At 37.1% G+C, this 19104-nt stretch overlaps 1 protein-coding gene and 1 pseudogene across 10 annotated transcripts in view; both read left to right on the top strand.

Moving 5' to 3' along the window:
* Positions 1-19104, top strand: part of CFAP54 (cilia and flagella associated protein 54) — a 291473-nt gene that overhangs the window by 118877 nt on the left and 153492 nt on the right. For all 10 annotated transcript variants that reach the window (XR_013350784.1, XR_013350783.1, XM_077845910.1 and 7 more), the window contains 4 exons: positions 117-243; positions 11834-11948; positions 12485-12585; positions 18353-18583. Coding sequence is in view for 8 of the 10 variants with exons in the window: in XM_077845910.1 (XP_077702036.1) it covers positions 117-243; positions 11834-11948; positions 12485-12585; positions 18353-18583 (574 nt within the window). In the remaining 2 variants the exon portion in view is untranslated. The remainder of the gene's footprint in view (positions 1-116; positions 244-11833; positions 11949-12484; positions 12586-18352; positions 18584-19104) is intronic.
* Positions 13856-13976, top strand: LOC144282762 (U4 spliceosomal RNA; annotated as a pseudogene).

A 19104-nucleotide genomic window follows, 5' to 3' on the forward strand; every position in this document is an offset into this window, starting at 1 on the left:
AGAACTTTCTCTCAACACTGAGATATTTGAAAAGTGAAATATAGACTATAAAGGATTTTTTGATCTTATACAGGAGTTCTTGACACATTTACTGCTACACTTCTTTGTTTTCACAGTTATGAAATTTAAGCAAAGACCTAGATTTCTAGAATTCTTTACACAAGTTATGCTAAAATGTATGAATGATGAAAAATTTCATCTTATGGTGGAGATAACAAGTCCTGTTTATGACTTCTTGAAAAGGTATTTGTAATATATATTTTATTAATATTTACAACTTTAAAAGATAGGCAAGATTATTACTTTAATATATATAAGGTGGATGAAAAAGAGGGTGGTGTGTACACCTAGGATGGGGCAAACAGCCATGGAGGAGATAGTAAGGATTTGTGTTGGTGTGTGTACATAAATAAAGAAATAATCATTTTCTTCCAACAACTAGGCTTTTCTTTCACCATTGGGCATAGATCTATTTCTCATTTTAGAAAAAAGAAACATCAATAGCATGAGGTCTATTTTTAAAATGGCAGCAAAAAGAAAAAGTCCTTCCTAAAACAAGCACTTATTAGAACAAAAGCTTGGAGTATATGTGCTTTATATTCTCAAATGATAAAGGAAGAAATTGCTTTTATGAAATGAAACAGGTTATAGTATTTAGAGAATTAGAGAGTTCTGTTAAATTAAAAAGACCATAGCCAAAATTAGAAGTTTAGAAGTTATAAATCACATTCTTAATACCAAAGAGAAGCAGAAAACACTTTGGGTGTGCAGTGAAATTTGGAAGGCTGACTATGGAGGTCCAACCTAAGAATAATAGATATTCTGGGAGAGGAAATCAGAGTAAGTGGCTTAGAAGCATTGACCGGTGGTATAACAAAAGACTCAAGGTTGAAGATTGAGGAGTATGACTGAGTTCAAAACAAAGGTAATGATTTCAATTTTCAAGGCTGAGCAGATGTTTTAGGATGCTACTCTCCGAGTCAGGGAATATAGGGGAGAAGCAGATGCAACACCTTGATTTCTACCTTGATGGTAATAGCTATTTTCTTTTTATGTTCATATGCTTAACATACTTTTACACAAAGAAAGTATTCTGCAATAGGCAAACGTGCAGCTGTATTTTCCTCCAATTTTATAGTTTCATGATTTATATTTAATGTTTTAATCCATATGGAGTTTATTTTGGTTTAGGGATTTAGATTAAACTTTCGGTTCCCCAGTTTATCAGTTTTCCTGGTAACATTTAAAGAATAATCTCTTTGTTACTTATTTTCAACTCCACCTTTTCACATTCAAAATGGTGATTCTACCAACTATGCTTATAAATTACAATGAAGATATTTCATGAATTTTCATGTTTTACATGGCAGAAAAATCCACATATATGGAAATAACTGCTGAAAAAGACAAGGCTAATTTGCCAAATACAGAAATATTGAGAGAGTTTAACATGCTACTTTAAAAAGACATAAAAAGGACACAATAAAAAGTGTAATTAGTAACACTAATTTAATATATAACCAATTGAGACTAAACATTTAAAGCACTAATTAGATTTTTTAAAAAGTAATCGTTGAGCTGCAAAATAAAGCTCAGTAGATAGCCTAGACTAAAATTTATAAAGACCACATTCTTTTACAGTTTAATAAAACTGAAATTTTATAACAAAATACTGGCATATATATAATTATTGGATCAAAAAGGAAATCTAAAAGTATAGCAACATTTGAAAGTAATGATGATAAAAACTCTAGTATCAAAGGTATTCTAAACAGCAATTAGAAGTTCTTAGCTTTAGAATCCTCTATTAGTAAATAAGAAAAATAAAATCAAATGAATTTTTTTAAATCAAATGAATTTTTGTTGATCTCAAGCAATTAGAAAAATAAAATAAGTATAGGAAAGCAGAAACAAAGAAAAGAAAAATACAAGTTGAAATTAAACAACTAAAGTTTGGTTTTAAAATCATTTAATTGAAGGCACACCTGCGTGGCTCAGTTGGTTAAGCAAAGTACTCTTGATTTCAGCTCAGGTCATGATCTCAAGGTCGTGAAAATGAGCCCCCACCTAGGGTTCCACACTGGGCATGGAGCCTGCTTGAGACTCTCTCTTCCTTCCCTTGGCCCTACCCAACCCCCTGCTCAAGATCACTCTCCCTCCCTCTCTTAAAAAAAAAAAATCATTTACTTGAAAACTGCTAGAGCTAGTTCTTTGAAGATACGAATAAATTACATGAGTTTCCAACCAGCATAATAAGAAAACGTGAAATACAAGTAATCCAAAGAAGTAATAATCCTAAATTTGGAAACGGTTAAATATTAGATAATAGCATATACAATTTAATATGAATAATTTCTAATCAAAAGTGATGATAATCTTGAAAAATTTTAATTATAAGAATTTATTAAAGTAAAAAGAATTTGAATGGCTCCAATTTTTTTTTAGGCTACTTCTTTCATACTTTAAAGGAACAAATAACTTTTACTTTGCTTCAGGACATGGGTATATAGTTTCATAGTGAATTTATCTCAGGAGTCTCAGATAACAGGTTTATGAAAAGAATTTTAAAAAATAGAAAATTAGGGAAGAGGGGCAAGATGGTGGAAGAGTAGGGTCTTCAAATCACCTGTCCCCACCAAATTACCTAGATAACCTTCAAATCATCCTGAAATTTTACGAATTCAGCCTGAGATTTAAAGAGAGAACAGCTGGAATGCTACAGTGAGAAGAGTTCGTGCTTCTATCTAGGTAGGAAGACAGGGAAAAAGAAATAAAGAAACAAAAGGCCTCCAAGGGGGAGGGGCCCCGCGAGGAGCCGGGCTGAGGCCGGGGTGAGTGTCCCCAGGACAGGAGAGCCCCGTCCCGGAGAAGCAGGAGCTGCACCAACCTTCCCGGGCGGAAAGGGGCTCGCAGGGAGTTGGAGCAGGACCCCAGGAGGGCGGGGATGCCCTCAGGCTCCCGGGGACACTAACAGACACCTGCGCCCCGGGAGAGTGCGCCGAGCTCCCTAAGGGCTGCAGCGCGCACGGCGGGACCCGGAGCAGCTCGGAGGGGCTCGGGCAGCGGCTCCGCGGAGGGGGCTGCGGGGCGGGAGCAGCCCGGAGGGCCTCGAGGGCGGCTCCGCGGAGGGGGCTGCGCCACCGGGAGCTCGAATCAAACAGCACAGGCCCGGGAGCACTGGGCGCCGGGACACAGCTCAGGATCCGGCCTCCCCCTGGGACAGGCAGAGGCTGGGAGGGCCCAGGACAGCAAGGACGCTCCTGCCCCGAGCTGAGCAGATCAGCGGCCCGCCCCGGAGCCTCCAGGCCCTGCAGGCGGAGAGCTCTGGAGTTCCTGCGGGAGCTGACTCCAGGGCTCCAGAGCTGGCCCCGGCCACTGGGGTTGTTCCTCCTGGGGCCTCACGGGGTAAACAACCCCCACTGAGCCCTGCACCAGGCAAGGAGCAGAGTAGCTCCCCCAAGTGCTAACACCTGAAAATCAGCACAGCAGGCCCCTCCCCCAGAAGACCAGCTAGATGGACAAGTTCCAGGGGGAAGTCAAGGGACTTAAGGTATACAGAATCAGAAGATACTCCCCCGTGGTTTTTTTTTTTTCTTTTTGATTTGTTTGCTTCCCCCACCCCCTTTTTTTCTTTCTTTCTTTTTCTTTTTCTTTCTTTTTTCTTTTTTTCTTCCTTTTTTCTTTTTTCTTTTTCTATTTTCTTTCCTTTTTTCTCTCCTCTCTTTTTCTCCTTTTCCCAATACAACTTGTTTTTGGCCACTCTGCACTGAGCAAAATGACTAGAAGGAAAACCTCACCTCAAAAGAAACAATCAGAAACAGTCCTCTCTCCCACAGAGTTACAAAATCTGGATTACAATTCAATGTCAGCCAACTCAGAAGCACTATTATACAGCTACTGGTGGCTCTAGAAAAAAGCATAAAGGACTCAAGAGACTTCATGACTGCAGAAATTAGATCAAATCAGGCAGAAATTAAAAATCAATTGAATGAAATGCAATCCAAAGTAGAAGTCCTAACGACGAGGGTTAACGAGGTGGAAGAATGAGTGAGTGACATAGAAGACAAGTTGATGACAAAGAGGGAAACTGAGGAAAAAAGAGACAAACAAAAGACCATGAAGATAGATTAAGGGAAATAAACGACAACCTGAGGAAGAAAAACCTAGGTTTAATTGGGGTTCCCGAGGGAGCTGAAAGGGACGGAGGGCCAGAATATGTATTTGAACAAATCATAGCTGAAAACTTTTGTAATCTGGGAAGGGAAACAGGTATTCAGATCGAGGAAATAGAGAGATCCCCCCTCTAAAATCAATAAAAACCATTCAATACCTCGACATTTAATAGTGAAGCTTGCAAATTCCAAAGATAAAGAGAAGATCCTTAAAGCAGCAAGAGACAAGAAATCCCTGACTTTTATGGGGAGGAGTATTAGGGTAACAGCAGACCTCTCCACAGAGACCTGGCAGGCCAGAAAGGGCTGGCAGGATATATTCAGGGTCCTAAATGAGAAGAACATGCAACCAAGAATACTTTATCCAGCAAGGCTCTCATTCAAAATGGAAGGAGAGATAAAGAGCTTCCAAGACAGGCAGGAACTGAAAGAATATGTGACCTCCAAACCAGCTCTGCAAGAAATTTTAAGGGGGACTCTTAAAATTCCCCTTTAGGAAGAAGTTCAGTGGAACAATCCACAAAAACAAGGACTGAATAGATATCGTGATGACACTAAACTCATACCTTTCAATAGTAACTCTGAACGTGAATGGGCTTAATGACCCCATCGAAAGGCGCAGGGTTTCAGACTGGATAAAAAAGCAGGACCCATCTATTTGCTGTCTACAAGAGACTCATTTTAGACAGAAGGACACCTACAGCCTGAAAATAAAAGGTTGGAGAACCATTTACCATTTGAATGGTCCTCAAAAGAAAGCAGGGGTAGCCATCCTTATATCAGATAAACTAAAATTTACACTGAAGACTATAGTGAGAGATGAAGAGGGACACTATATCATACTTAAAGGATCTATCCAACAAGAGGACTTAACAATCCTCAATATATATGCCCTGAATGTGGGAGCTGCCAAATATATCAATCAATTAATAACCAAAGTGAAGAAATACTTAGATAATAATACACTTATACTTGGTGACTTTAATCTAGCTCTTTCTATACTCGATAGGTCTACTAAGCACAACATCTCCAAAGAAACGAGAGCTTTAAATGATACACTGGACCAGATGGATTTCACAGATATCTACAGAACTTCACATCCAAACTCAACTGAATACACATTACTCTCAAGTGCACAAGGAACTTTCTCCAGAATGGATCACATACTGGGTCACAAATTGGGTCTGAACCGATACCAAAAGATTGGGATCGTCCCCTGCATATTCTCAGACCATAATGCCTTGAAATTAGAACTAAATCACAACAAGAAGTTTGGAAGGACCTCAAACACGTGGAGGTTAAGGACCATCCTGCTAAAAGATGAAAGGGTCAACCAGGAAATTAAGGAAGAATTAAAAAGATTCATGGAAACTAATGAGAATGAAGATACAACCGTTCAAAATCTTTGGGATGCAGCAAAAGCAGTCCTAAGGGGGAAATACATCGCAATGCAAGCATCCATTCAAAAACTGGAAAGAGGGATCCCTGGGTGGCGCAGCGGTTTAGCGCCTGCCTTTGGCCCAGGGCACGATCCTGGAGACCCGGGATCGAATCCCACATCCGGCTCCCGGTGCATGGAGCCTGCTTCTCACTCTGCCTGTGTCTCTGCCTCTCTCTCTCTCTCTCTCTCTCTCTCTCTGTGACTATCATAAAAAAAAAAATTGGAAAGAACTCAAATACAAAAGCTAACCTTACACCTAAAGGAGCAAGAGAAAAAACAGCAAATAGATCCTACACCCAGCAAAAGAAGAGAGTTAATAAAGATTCGAGCAGAACTCAATGAAATCGAGACCAGAAGAACTGTGGAACAGATCAACAAAACCAGGAGTTGGTTCTTTGAAAGAAATAATAAGATAGATAAACCATTAGCCAGCCTTATTAAAAAGAAAAGAGAGAAGACTCAAATTAATAAAATCATGACTGAGAGAGATCACTACCAACACCAAAGAAATACAAATGATTTTAAAACATATTATGAACAGCTATATGCCAATAAATTAGGCAATCTAGAGGAAATGGACGCATTCCTGGAAAGCCACAAACTACCAAAACTGGAATAGGAAGAAATAGAAAACCTGAACAGGCCAATAACCAGGGAGGAAATTGAAGTAGTCATCAAAAACCTCCCAAGACACAAAAGTCCAGGGCCAGATGGCTTCCCAGGGGAATTTTATCAAAAGTTTAAAGAAGAAACCATACCTATTCTCCTAAAGCTGTTTGGAAAGATAGAAAGAGATGGAGTACTTCCAAATTTGTTCTATGAGGCCAGCATCACCTTAATTCCAAAACCAGACAAAGACCCCACCAAAAAGGAGAATTACAGATCAATATCCCTGATGAACATGGATGCAAAAATTCTCAACAAGATACTAGCCAATAGGATCCAACAGTACAGTAAGAAAATTATTCACTGTGGCCAAGTAGGATTTATCCCCGGGACACAAGGCTGTTCAACACTCGTAAAACAATCAATGTGATTCATCATATCAGCAAGAGAAAAACCAAGAACCATATCATCCTCTCATTAGATGCAGAGAAAGCATTTGACAAAATATAGCATCCATTCCTGATCAGAACTCTTGAGTGTAGGGATAGAAGGAACATTTCTCAACATCTTAAAAGCCATCTATGAAAAGCCCACAGCAAATATCATTCTCAATGGGGAAGCACTGGGAGCCTTTCCCCTAAGATCAGGAACAAGACAGGGATGTCCACTCTCACCACTGCTATTCAACATAGTACCGGAAGTCCTAGCCTCAGCAATCAGACAACAAAAAGACATTAAAGGCATTCAAATTGGCAAAGAAGAAGTCAAACTCTCGCTCTTCGCCGATGACATGATACTCTACATAGAAACCGAAAAGCCTCCACCCCAAGATTGCTAGAACTCATACAGCAATTTGGTAGCGTGGCTGGATACAAAATCAATGCCCAGAAATCAGTGGCATTTCTATACACTAACAATGAGACTGAAGAAAGAGAAATTAAGGAGTGAATCCCATTTACAATTGCACCCAAAAGCATAAGATACCTAGGAATAAACCTAACCAAAGAGGTAAAGGATCTATACCCTAAAAACTATAGAACACTTCTGAAAGAAATTGGGGAAGACACAGAGAGATGGAAAAATATTCCATGCTCATGGATTGGCAGAATTAGTATTGTGAAAATGTCAATGTTACCCAGGGCAATTTACACGTTTAATGCAATCCCTATCAAAATACCATGGCCTTTCTTCAGATAATTAGAACAAATTATTTTAAGATTTGTGTGGAATCAGAAAAGACCCCGAATAGCCAGGGGAATTTAAAAAAAGAAAACCATAGTTCGGGGCATCACAATGCCGGATTTCAGGTTGTACTACAAAGCTGTGGTCATCAAGACAGTGTTGTATGGCACAAAAATAGACACATAGATCAATGGAACAGAATAGAGAACCCAGAAGTGGACCCTGAATTTTATGGTCAACTAATTCAATAAAGGAGGAAAGACTATCCATTGGAAGAAAGACAGTCTCTTCAATAAATGGTGCTGGGAAAATTGGACATCCACATGCAGAAGAATGAAACTAGACCACTCTCTTTCACCATACACAAAGATAAACTCAAAATGGATGAAAGATCTAAATGTGAGACAAGATTCCATCAAAATCCTAGAGGAGAACACAGGTAAACACCCTTTTTGAACTCAGCCACAGTAACTTCTTGCAAGATACATCCACGAAGGCAAAAGAAACAAAAGCAAAATGAACTATTGGGACCTCATCAAGATAAGAAGCTTTTGCACAGCAAAGGATACAGTCAACAAAACTAAAAGACAACCTACAGAATGGGGGAAGATATTTGCAAATGACGTATCGGATAAAGGGCTAGTTTCCAATATTATAAAGAACTTATTAAACTCAACAGCAAAGAAACAAACAATCCAATCATGAAATGGGCAGAAGACATGAAGAGAAATTCCACCAAAGAAGACATACACATGGCCAACAAGCATATGAGAAAATGTTCTGCATCACTTGCCAGCAGGGAAATACAAATCAAAACCACAATGAGATACCACCTCACACCAGTGAGAATGGCGAAAATTAACAAGGCAGGAAACCACAAACGTTGGAGAAGATGTTGAGAAAAGGGAACCCTCTTACACTGTTGGTGGGAATGTGAAATGGTGCAGCCACTCTGGAAAACTGTTTGGAGGTTCCTCAGAGAGTTAAAAATAGACCTGCCCTATGACCCAGCAATTGCACTGTTGGGGATTTACCCCAAAGATACAGATGCAATGAAACGCCAGGGCACCTGCACCCCGATGTTTCTAGCAGCAATGGCCACAATAGCCAAACTGTGGAAGGAGCCTCGGTGTCCATCGAAAGATGAATGGATAAAGAAGATGTGGTTTATGTATACAATGGAATATTACTCAGCCATTAGAAATGACAAATCCCCACCATTTGCTTCAACGTGGTTGGAACTGCAGGGTATTATGCTCAGTGAAGTGAGTCAGTCGGAGAAGGACAAACGTTATATGTTCTCATTCATTTGGGGAATATAAATAATAGTGAAAGGGAATAAAAGGGAAGGGAGAAGAAATGTGTGGGAAATATCAGAAAGGGAGACAGAACATAAAGACTCCTAACTCTGGGAAACGAACTAGGGGTGGTGGAAGGGGACGAGGGCGGGGGGTGGGGGTGAATGGGTGGCGGGCACTGAGGGGGGCACTTGACGGGATGAGCACTGGGTGTCATTCTGTATGTTGGTAAATTGAACACCAATTAAAAATAACTTTATTAAAAAAATAGAAATTTAGGAATCAGTCTTACTTAGCAGTATATAGAAACAAAAATCAATAAAATAGTTTATAAATTCAGTGTTGAAAATGTAGATCTTATTATCTATATAAATATAGTAGGAAATCTGTAAATGTAATTATTATTGGTTGTAATAAACAAGACTTTAGTAGATGCTAAAAAGCCATGCGGTGAAATTCATCAACCATTCCTGGCAAATTATGATTAAAAGAATATTTTCTGTTAAAATAAACTTTATAATAAGGAAGCTTATTGTTCCTTCTATCACTTAACATTGTTATATAAAATCTTGCCAGTGCATTACAATAAGAAATAGAAATTAGGATTAGAATTCATGTGATTATCACATAATAGGGTCTCAAATATGTTTGTCAAATGAATTCCACGGTGAAGTACTGTGAAAGGGAGATAAAATGATTGGTATTTGCAAATAATGATTTAAAAAAAAAACTTAAGCTAACTAACCAATAACTATCAGAACTAATAATAGAATTCCATAGAATAGCTGGCTGCAAAGCAATAGCTTTCCTATATCAACTAGAAAGTATAATGGAAAAAATGATCCATTTCTATGAAGCACAGGATTAAATTTATCAGGATTTGTGAGTAGACTTAGGCTGATAGAAGAAGACCAAACATTTTTACTAAGAGATCTTTTTAAAAGTGACTTGAATAAATGGAGACATAGTACATTACTTATGGGCAGATGGACTACTATAATTTCTATTATCTTCAAATTAATTTATTGGCTTAATATAATTCCAATCAAATTAGGTTTATGGAATGATGCAGAATAATGAAAAATATCTGAAAAATGAAAAAGAGCAAAAGAAATTTGTACCATCAGATAAAGTTTAGTAGAGTTCTGTTTGTGAAATAATAGGCAGACAGCTATTGGGATTCAATGTTTCGAGTCAGAAGCAGGTACTAATATAACTAATCAAAACAATGAATAAACCATGAAATCAATGATCAATAGCATTGACTACATAAAAGTTTTAAAATACCATTTTTCATAACATACCATAAACAAGAAGGTAGGAGGAAGCATTCTGTGAAGGGGTAGAGAAGTGGAGGAATCTAATTGATTCAGTGAGTGAGAGTTCTTCAGAGCATGGAGGCGAATGTTGAGAAGATAGGAAGATGGCAAATGTATATCTGTGACCTTCTGTCCTTCTCATCTCTTCTAGCAGTAACAGCAAGCAGGTCGAGCATTCCAGCGGGGTGAGAGAGGCAGAAATAGGGAAGAGACCAACATGCTTAGAACATGGCAGGCATCCAGTCTCAAAATGCAAGTTGCAGAGAGGGGATCCCCACCCCTCAGTGGTCACTGGTACAAGTTTCTTAGTTCAGGCAGACAAAACATTTGCCAAAATGAATGCCAGCTAGCTGGGGGACCCTTGGAATTGCTGCTAGGCTGGAGTCCCAACCAACCACAGGATCCAGGATCATCTTCATCAAAATAGAAACAAGTGGCCAACTGCCATTGGGACCAAGATGAATTAGGAAACCCAACCCGTGTAACTAGCTATCCAGACTCATCCAGTCATTTCATTAGCCTTGTATCTATGTGACCCTACATTTTATTCAATTTAAGGTTTTGGACCCCGTTTATCATGTGATAGCAGGGTTGTTGTTTTTTTAAATTCAGATTTATTTATTTGAGAGCGAGAGTGCAAGTGGGTGGAGGAGCAGAGAGGGTGGGAGAGGGACAAGCAGATTGCGTTGATGCAGGGCTCGATCACAGTACCCTGAGATCATGACCTGAGTATAAACCAAGAGTTGGATGCTTAACCAGCTGAGACACCCAGGTGCCCCAATGGTAGCAGGGTTTTGCTGGAATTAGCTAGTACTTACTCAAAGAAATAGACATTTTATTTTATTTTTCTGAAGATTTTATTTATTCATGAGAGACACACAGAGACATAGGCAAAGAGAGAAGCAAGCTTCCTATTGGTTGCCTGATGCAGGACTCTATCCCAGGACCCTAGGATCATGACCTGAGCCGAAGGCAGACATTCATCCACTGAGCCACCCTGATGCTCAGAAATATAAATTTAGAAAATACATAAATTTCAGGGAAAATAGATGATAAGTATCAGTAGAAGGAGGGATAATAAGAGACTTCACAGTATTTGAAGGGGCTGGATTACCATAGAGGTCCATGGTAGATTTAAAAAAATGAGATTAAGAACTTCAGCAAGTGATTGGGGGAAGGGAAAAGTTTTTGAAGTCATAAAATGCTTAGCACCTGTTGGTATCCAGAAGGATATGGATGTGATGGAACCAAAGAGAATGAAATTTTGCAAGCAAGAGAGCTTGTCCAGGGTCACTCTTAAGTAGTCATCTTTTCAGTTTTAAAGGGACATGTTCATGTTGTTTTATTTTCAGTCCAATTCTTTTTCTCCTATGTCACATGTCAGCTCTCATCACATTTTATGTATGATTTACATTTTGCTCTTTCAAGAGGCCAGCTATTCCTCGATGATCAGGAATATCACAATCTTTTTTTTTTTTTTTTTAAAGATTTTATTTATTTACTCATGAGAGACACAAAGAGAGACAGAGAGAGGCAGAGACACAGGCAGAGGGAGAAGCGGGCTCCATGTAGGGAGCCCAACATGGGATTTGATCCCAGGTCTTCAGGATCAGGCCCTGGGCTGAAGGTGGTGCTAAACTGCTGAGCCACCCAGGCTGCCCAGAGTATCACAATCTAATGTAATGCATGGGATGCAAACAATTTTGGGTATTCTTGTATAATTTCAGTGACAACATTCATTAAAGATTTATTGCTTTGGTGTAGTTTTGCAGATTCCTACAGATCCTTTTAACTGACTTTATCTTTTTCTATTAGGAGGAATGAGTCCCTACTTGGAATAAGAAAAGTGAAATATAAGGAGAATGTTTTGTGTAAAAAGACAACCAAACCTTTGAAGAAGTTCAAAGCTTCAATAATGGAGATTGGAAGAGTAAGTTATATAGGAGTTTTGAATTTAAGTTAGTGAAATGCGGAGATTCATGTATCTAAAGATGGTTGGCTGCATTATAATTTATTACAATATGAAACGGAAATACCAACAAACGATTTTATTATTATACGGTACATTATAATTCTTTTTATTTTTTTTGAGAAAGCATACATGCATACACAGGTGTGGAAGACAGGGCAGGGGGAGAAGGAGAGAGAGAATCTTAAGCAGGCTCCATGCTGGCATCCTGGATCCTGACTTGGGGCTTGATCTCACAACCCTGAGATCACAACTTGAGCTGAAATTCAGAGTTGGACACTGAACCACCCAGATGTCCTAGTACATTGTAATTCTTAAGTTATCACATGGATATTTTTAGAGTCATATTTTTCTGTTTCTTTTGATAGTAATTTTAATTGAGGGGTATAAAGAAATCACTGTATTTTAGTGTCAAGCATTAGGGTATGAATAAATTATAGTATTTTGTTCAGAATTTAGATTTAATTTGTAACATTTTTGTCATCTCTCATATTGAGACTATAGAAATGATGCCAAGAAAAAGAAGTAGAAGAAAGGAAACGCTAAGAGAATTTTTTTCCAAAAATCCACCTATTTCCGAAATGTTGGAACATGAAAGGTATTAACTGATTACTTCTGTAAATGTTACTATGTGGTTGGCATTATTTTGGAAACTAAGGATATAGTGGCGTACTAGATAGATAAGATCACTGCCCTTGGGGATTTACATACTAATGATGGGAACACAGTAAGTGAGTAAACACAAATAAACAAGATGATGTAAGATTTTGATACATTTTATAAAATAAATGAACAAGATGATATGGTATAGAGTAACTGGCCTTGGGTAGAAGTGATGGCAGGAGTAGTTCAGATTCGGGCGGTTAAGAGCAGTTAGGGTGGTTCATAAATTACTTTTCATTATTGGTAGGCCTTATGTTCTTGTGCAGAAAAACAAACCATAAAACTTATGGTAAAATGTTTAGCTTCTATTTTTATGAGTATGAACTTATGATTCTTATATATTTTTTGTCTTCATTATATACAGAGAATGTTTTTATCTGTTTAGTTTTGGATTTTAAGAGCAACACGTACATATTAATAGAACCACTCTCACTTTGTACTTGCCTGCTATCTATTATTATTTCTTTATTTAAATTATGTCTGGGAAACTTTTTTATTTCTCCTTCTATTCTGAATGATAGCCATGCTGGATAGAATATTCTTGGCTGCAGATTTTTTCCATTCATCACTTTGAATATATCATGTCACTCCCTTCTGGCTTGCCAAGTTTCTTTTGAGAAATCTCCAGGTAGCCTTATGGGTTTTCTCTTGTAAGTTGAGGATTTCTTTTATCTTGCTGCTTTTAAGATCTTTTCTTTGTTACTATATTTTGCAAATTTAACTACAGTATGTCTTGGTGTTGGCCGGCTTTTGTTGATTTTGATGGGGGTTCTCTGTGCCTCCTGGATCTGGATGTCTGTTTCCTTCCTTCCTCAGATTAGGGAAGTTTTCTGTTGTTATTTCTTGAAATAAATCTGCCTGCCTTTCTCTCTCTTCTTCTGAGACTTCTATAATATGAATATTATTACATTTGATGGAGTCACAGTTCTCTAAGCCTATTCTCATGTTGCCTAATTCTTCTTTCTTTCTTTTGTTTAACTTCATTATTTTTCATTATTTTGTCTTCTAGGTCACTGGTTTGTTCCTCTTCTTTTTCCAGCCTGCTGTTCATTGTATCACACTTGTTTCCAATCTCATTTATTGTATTCTTCAACTCTCACTGATTTTTTTTTTTTAGCTCTCTTATGCCTCTTGTAAGGATCTAACTGATGTCTTCTTTTCTCAAGGCCAGTGAGTATACTTATGATTGTTGCTTTAAGTTCTAAATCACGCAGTGGTGGTATCACAGCCAATGAGGTTTACCCAAGGCACAATTATTGCTAGTTGAAAACTTACTCCACCATGATGACTTGAAATATCACATATTTTGGATGGGTCTAGAAAATCATATAACAACAACAACCAAAAAAACCCCCATGTACCCACTATGCAGTATAAAATATAAAACATTTCAAACACAGTTGAAATTCCCATGCATCTCTTTGGAATGTATTTTTGTCCATCTTGTCCCAGATGTAATACTATCCAAATTTGGCATTTATCATGCTTATGAGTGACTTTATACTTCAATTATATATATAAAATTATATATATATCCCTAAATAATGTATAGTATTATTCTTTTAATAATTTACTCTGCTAATTTGCTCATTTTCCTCAATATTACATCTGTGAGATTTTTTCATGTTGATGATATATGTCTACTCATTTTACTGCTGTATAGTATTCCATTACATGAATAAATGAAAATTTATTTATTCAGTCTCCTGTAAATAGACATCTACATTGTTTCCAAGTTTTTCCTTATAGTAAACAGTGCTGGAAAGGTCATTCTTACACAAAGCTGTTGTATGCAAATGTAAGTTTCTGGCATAAATACATAGGAGTGTAGTCCCTGAGATATGAATATTTTTCACATTATTAGTTATGGCTATGTTGCTCTTAAATATTCATCAGTGGTGTGTCAAGTTTTCATTATTCAACATCCTTACCAATACTTGGTATTGTTATCAAATTTTCTAATTTTTATGGACTGTTAAATTGTGAAATTTTATGTCATTGTTATTTTAATTTTTATTTCTTTGATTACTAATGAGGTCAGGCATCTTTTCATGTTTTTTTAGACCCTAGGGTTTTTCTGTTCTCAGGACTGCTAGTTTAGATCCTTTGTACATTAAAAAACTTTCGTTTTCTTATTTATTTCTAGATGTTTGGATACTGTTGCTTTTTCCAGTTTGTGGCTCATCTATTTATCTTTTTTTTTTTAAAGAGATTTTATTTATTTATTCATGAGAGACACAGAGAGAAAGGCAAAAACACAAGCACAGGGAGAAGCAGGCTCCCTGTGGGGAGCCCAATGCAGGACTTGATCCTAGGACCCAGAGATCATGACCTAAGCCAAAGCAGATGCTCAACCACTGAGCCACCCAGGTGCCCCCATCTATTTATATTTTAAAGGTTTTCTTTTTTAAATTAAAAGTTATAATTGTTAAGGGAGCAAAATGTATCACCATTCCTCTTTGTTATTTTCAAACAAGGTAGTAAAGGTACTTTCTTTGTAAATTTAAATTTTGGATTTTCACATTTAGGAGTTTCATGTAACTGTAATTTATTTCCGTGAACATGACAGGGAGAGTCACCTTCCCCATCTGTAGTTTTGCTGCAGGTACTCAACTGGCTAGCCCCATTTATCAAGTAGCCATTATTAGCCACTTATCAAGTAGTCTATTCTGCTACCACTGTCACTTTTGTCATTTAGCAAGTTTTCACGTATATAGTTTTGAGATCTCTTTTCTGTCCCATTAGTCTCTTTATCTATTTGTGAGTCAATATCACACCATCATACTTACTCTGGTATTAAATTGATTCTTGTTGTCTGATAGAACAAGTCTCTCCAGCATGTTCATGCAAGTCTTTTATATTCTTCCACAGGGTAGTTTGGAATAGCTTGTCAAATAATACAAAAAATTCATGATTTTGATAGAGATATAATTGAATACATAGATTGGTTTGGGAAGCTTTCGCCCCCAATATTGATTCTTTCTATTAGTATTCAGACCATATACTTAGGTCTTATTTAATGTCTTTCAATAAATTTTTATGATATTTTCCATAAAGATGTTATACATCTTTCATTAGCTACATTGAAGAAGTACTTTTTTTGGTATCCAAATGTAAATGGTATTTTAAAATTACAGTTTTGAATGCTTCTATTCTTGTATAGGAACTTAATTGATAATTTGTTCATAGATACAGGTTTTCTGTGTGAACTGTCATATTGTGAAGAGATATTGAAAGTTTTGCTTATATACAGTTGGCACGCATAAAAGATGTTCAATATCATTAGCCATTAGAGAAATGCAAATTAAAGTTACAAGGTATCACTAAAACCTATTTTAATGGCTTAAATAAAAAATAATGATTAACACTAAATACTGGGTCGTTCATACACTGCTGGTGGGAATGTAAAAGACACAGCCACTCTGGAAAAGGTTGTGGGATTTTTTAAATAAAATTAATCATATGCTTACCATAAAATCTCAGGTCTCATCAAAATTTAAACTTTTGCTCTGTGAAAGACCCTGTGAAAAGGATGAAAAGACAAACTGCACACTGGGAAGAAATATTTGCAAACCACGTATCCAAGAAAGACCTTATATCTGGAATATATAAAGACCTCTCAAAATTCAAAAGAATAATAAAAACAAACAGTCCAGTTAGGAAATGAGCAAAAGACACTTAAAAATAAAATCATAAAAAAAGAAAAGGAGCAAAAAGCATGAACAGATATTTCGTTAAGAATATATACAGGGATTCCTGGGTGGCGCAGCGGTTTGGCGCCTGCCTTTGGCCCAGGGCGCGATCCTGGGGACCCGGGATCGAATCCCACGTCGAGCTCCCGGTGCATGGAGCCTGCTTCTCCCTCTGCCTGTGTCTCTGTGCCTCTCTCTCTCTCTCTCTGTGACTATCATAAATAAATAAAAATTTTAAAAAAAAGAATATATACAGATATAGGATGCTTACCTCATTTAATTTTGGGATTATCTTGATGGAAATTGACAAGCTGATTCTAAATTTAGGAGAAAAAACTTCATGAATAGCCAACAACTGGAAGACAAAACTAGGAAATATATATGCTCACCCAGATAGATCTATGGTTTTAGATCTCTCTAAAACCATAAGGTCATACTGATGTGTCCAGTTTCAGTTCCATACCACAGGATACTTTCCTGTGTTTTCTCTCTCCCTAATTGTAATGCTTTTTTATAATGGTAAGATTCCTGTTTCTGTTCATGTAATATATTAACTTATTTGCTCAAGCTAGAATATACAGATGATTGTGTCTGGATGCCTTAATGTTTTTCTAATTCAGGTTTCCATTTCCTTTCTCTCATGGTCCCATATCACTGGAGATTTATTTATGCTGACTGTCCTTCCTGAGCTTCCGGGTCCACTCACATCTATGGCTCATAGAAACACAGAGCTGCTTGTTGAGTACCCTGCACATTAGGAACTATTCAGAGGATGCCTGGGTGGCTCAGTGGTTGAGCATCTGCCTTTGGCCCAGGGCGTGATCCTGAAGTCCCGGGATTGAGTCCAAAGTCGGGCTCCCTGCATGGAGCCTGCTTCTCCCTCTGCCTACATCTCTGCCTCTCTCGTTCTGTGTCTCTTGAATAAATAAATAAATTTTAAAAAAGCAACTATTCAGGCAGTAAAAGAAGCATTCTCTACCCTCTTGGTTGGCTCTCATTGCCTTCCAAGGCCCCTGGGATCTGTAATTACCTTGAAAAGATATGTAGAAGAAGGCTGTCCTCTGTCACTGCTCTCCCTGGACTCTCACCTTCAGTGCAGGGGAGATGTGGCTTGTTCTGTCAAACTCTATCACTTTTTGAGGAGATTTTACCTTCCATCCAGCTTCTTTTCCTTTCGTGTGTGTGTGTGTGTGTGTGTGTGTGTGTGTGTTGTGTCAGATTCAGACATATAATTCATTAAAGTGAGCACAATACTTTCACTTACCAATTGAGATTTTTTTCCTTTCTCCAATATAAATCAGATAGAATGGCACTGACCAATGGGGCAGCAACATCGTGAACATTAAAAAAAAAAAAGAAGTACTTTGAAGAAATTGTCATGCCATGTGAGCAATTATGCAACTATAAAAATAGTTGGATGACTGAGATTTTGCTAGGAATAATTTTAAACAAATTGAATATATGGTATACTTAAAATATGACCTATTAGCTAAATTTTGAAATATTAGTTTTTTCCAGAGCATATTGAATATGGATTATAAAGTTATTTCATTTATAGTTGATTGATGTTTTATTTCTGCTGTAGTCTAGCTAATATTGGAAAAAAATTTGCTCCATTGTTTTTTTCCTTAAGGAACAATACAGAGGAATTATTTTCTTATTTAATATTGATATTAGGGGATGAATGTGAGCATTATGTTATAATTTAGTCATCTAATCTCAGTGGCTTTTTGGTTAATGAAAAGAAAAGCTGTTTGGTTTGAGTTTAAGACACAGACATCAGAGAGAATGGAAGGCAATATGTAGTGTGTTTACCCTTACAGTTTATCCTCATGCCTCGTCTACTGCCCTTTCACATTCTTAGCACTAAGGAAATGATAAATAAGTCAGAATAATTTGTATAAGGGCAGTCAAATGACTTCTTGATGTATTTGATACAAATTGGAATCATTCTTCGTTATTAAATATCTGGAAGCTTGTGTAATTTTAAGACTTGCTTCTTCTTGGCAGAAATAAGAGAACTGATGTTAGAAAACTTGCCTATCGATTCCTCGTGGATAACTTGAATCCTATAATATTAAATTTTGTGAAAAAGAAGCGGTTCCATCAAATATTTCTTGAGGAGATGCCCTGGAGAGCTCAGATGAACCTGTATCTGGCAAATGCACATTTCAACCTGCTTTTAACGAAGCTAGGGGAACATATGAAGATGAAATTTGGCACTTCAAGTGCAGTGGTCAGGTATAGAATATTATCAGTGAATGATACTTTTTTAGTATGAGCATGGATTTTATTTATATGTTCAGGGCTCCAATGTTGATAAATAACTTAAAGAGGTTTCCAGAGTAGTTTCCAGTAGTTTCTCTACTGATCATTGGTATATTACTTAATTTCTTGTCTCAGAATCTTTCCTAAACCAATGCTGGATATAAGCACTAATGAAATACCAATCTGCATTTATCTTAAATAGGTTTGTTAATATAGCTTTCAGTAAAGAAGAAAGTGTAATTTCAAGAGAAATTTAATATAATTGTGTAATACCTATAGCTATTAGTAGGTATTAGGCAAATCTGTTTCATTTTGAGGTATATTAAGCCTCTATGAATACAGATCATATATTCTCATATGATGTAATATGTCATTAATTCAGAAGACATTTTTGAGCTCTTGAGGGTCTTTGGCTAAAGTGTTTTGGAAGATAAAAATAGAAGATAAGTACAAATATAAAATACTATATAATCATTGAAAAGGTGAATAGAATC

This window comes from Canis aureus, chromosome 13 (genome assembly GCF_053574225.1).
Source record: "Canis aureus isolate CA01 chromosome 13, VMU_Caureus_v.1.0, whole genome shotgun sequence".
In the NCBI taxonomy this organism is placed as follows: domain Eukaryota; kingdom Metazoa; phylum Chordata; class Mammalia; order Carnivora; family Canidae; genus Canis; species Canis aureus.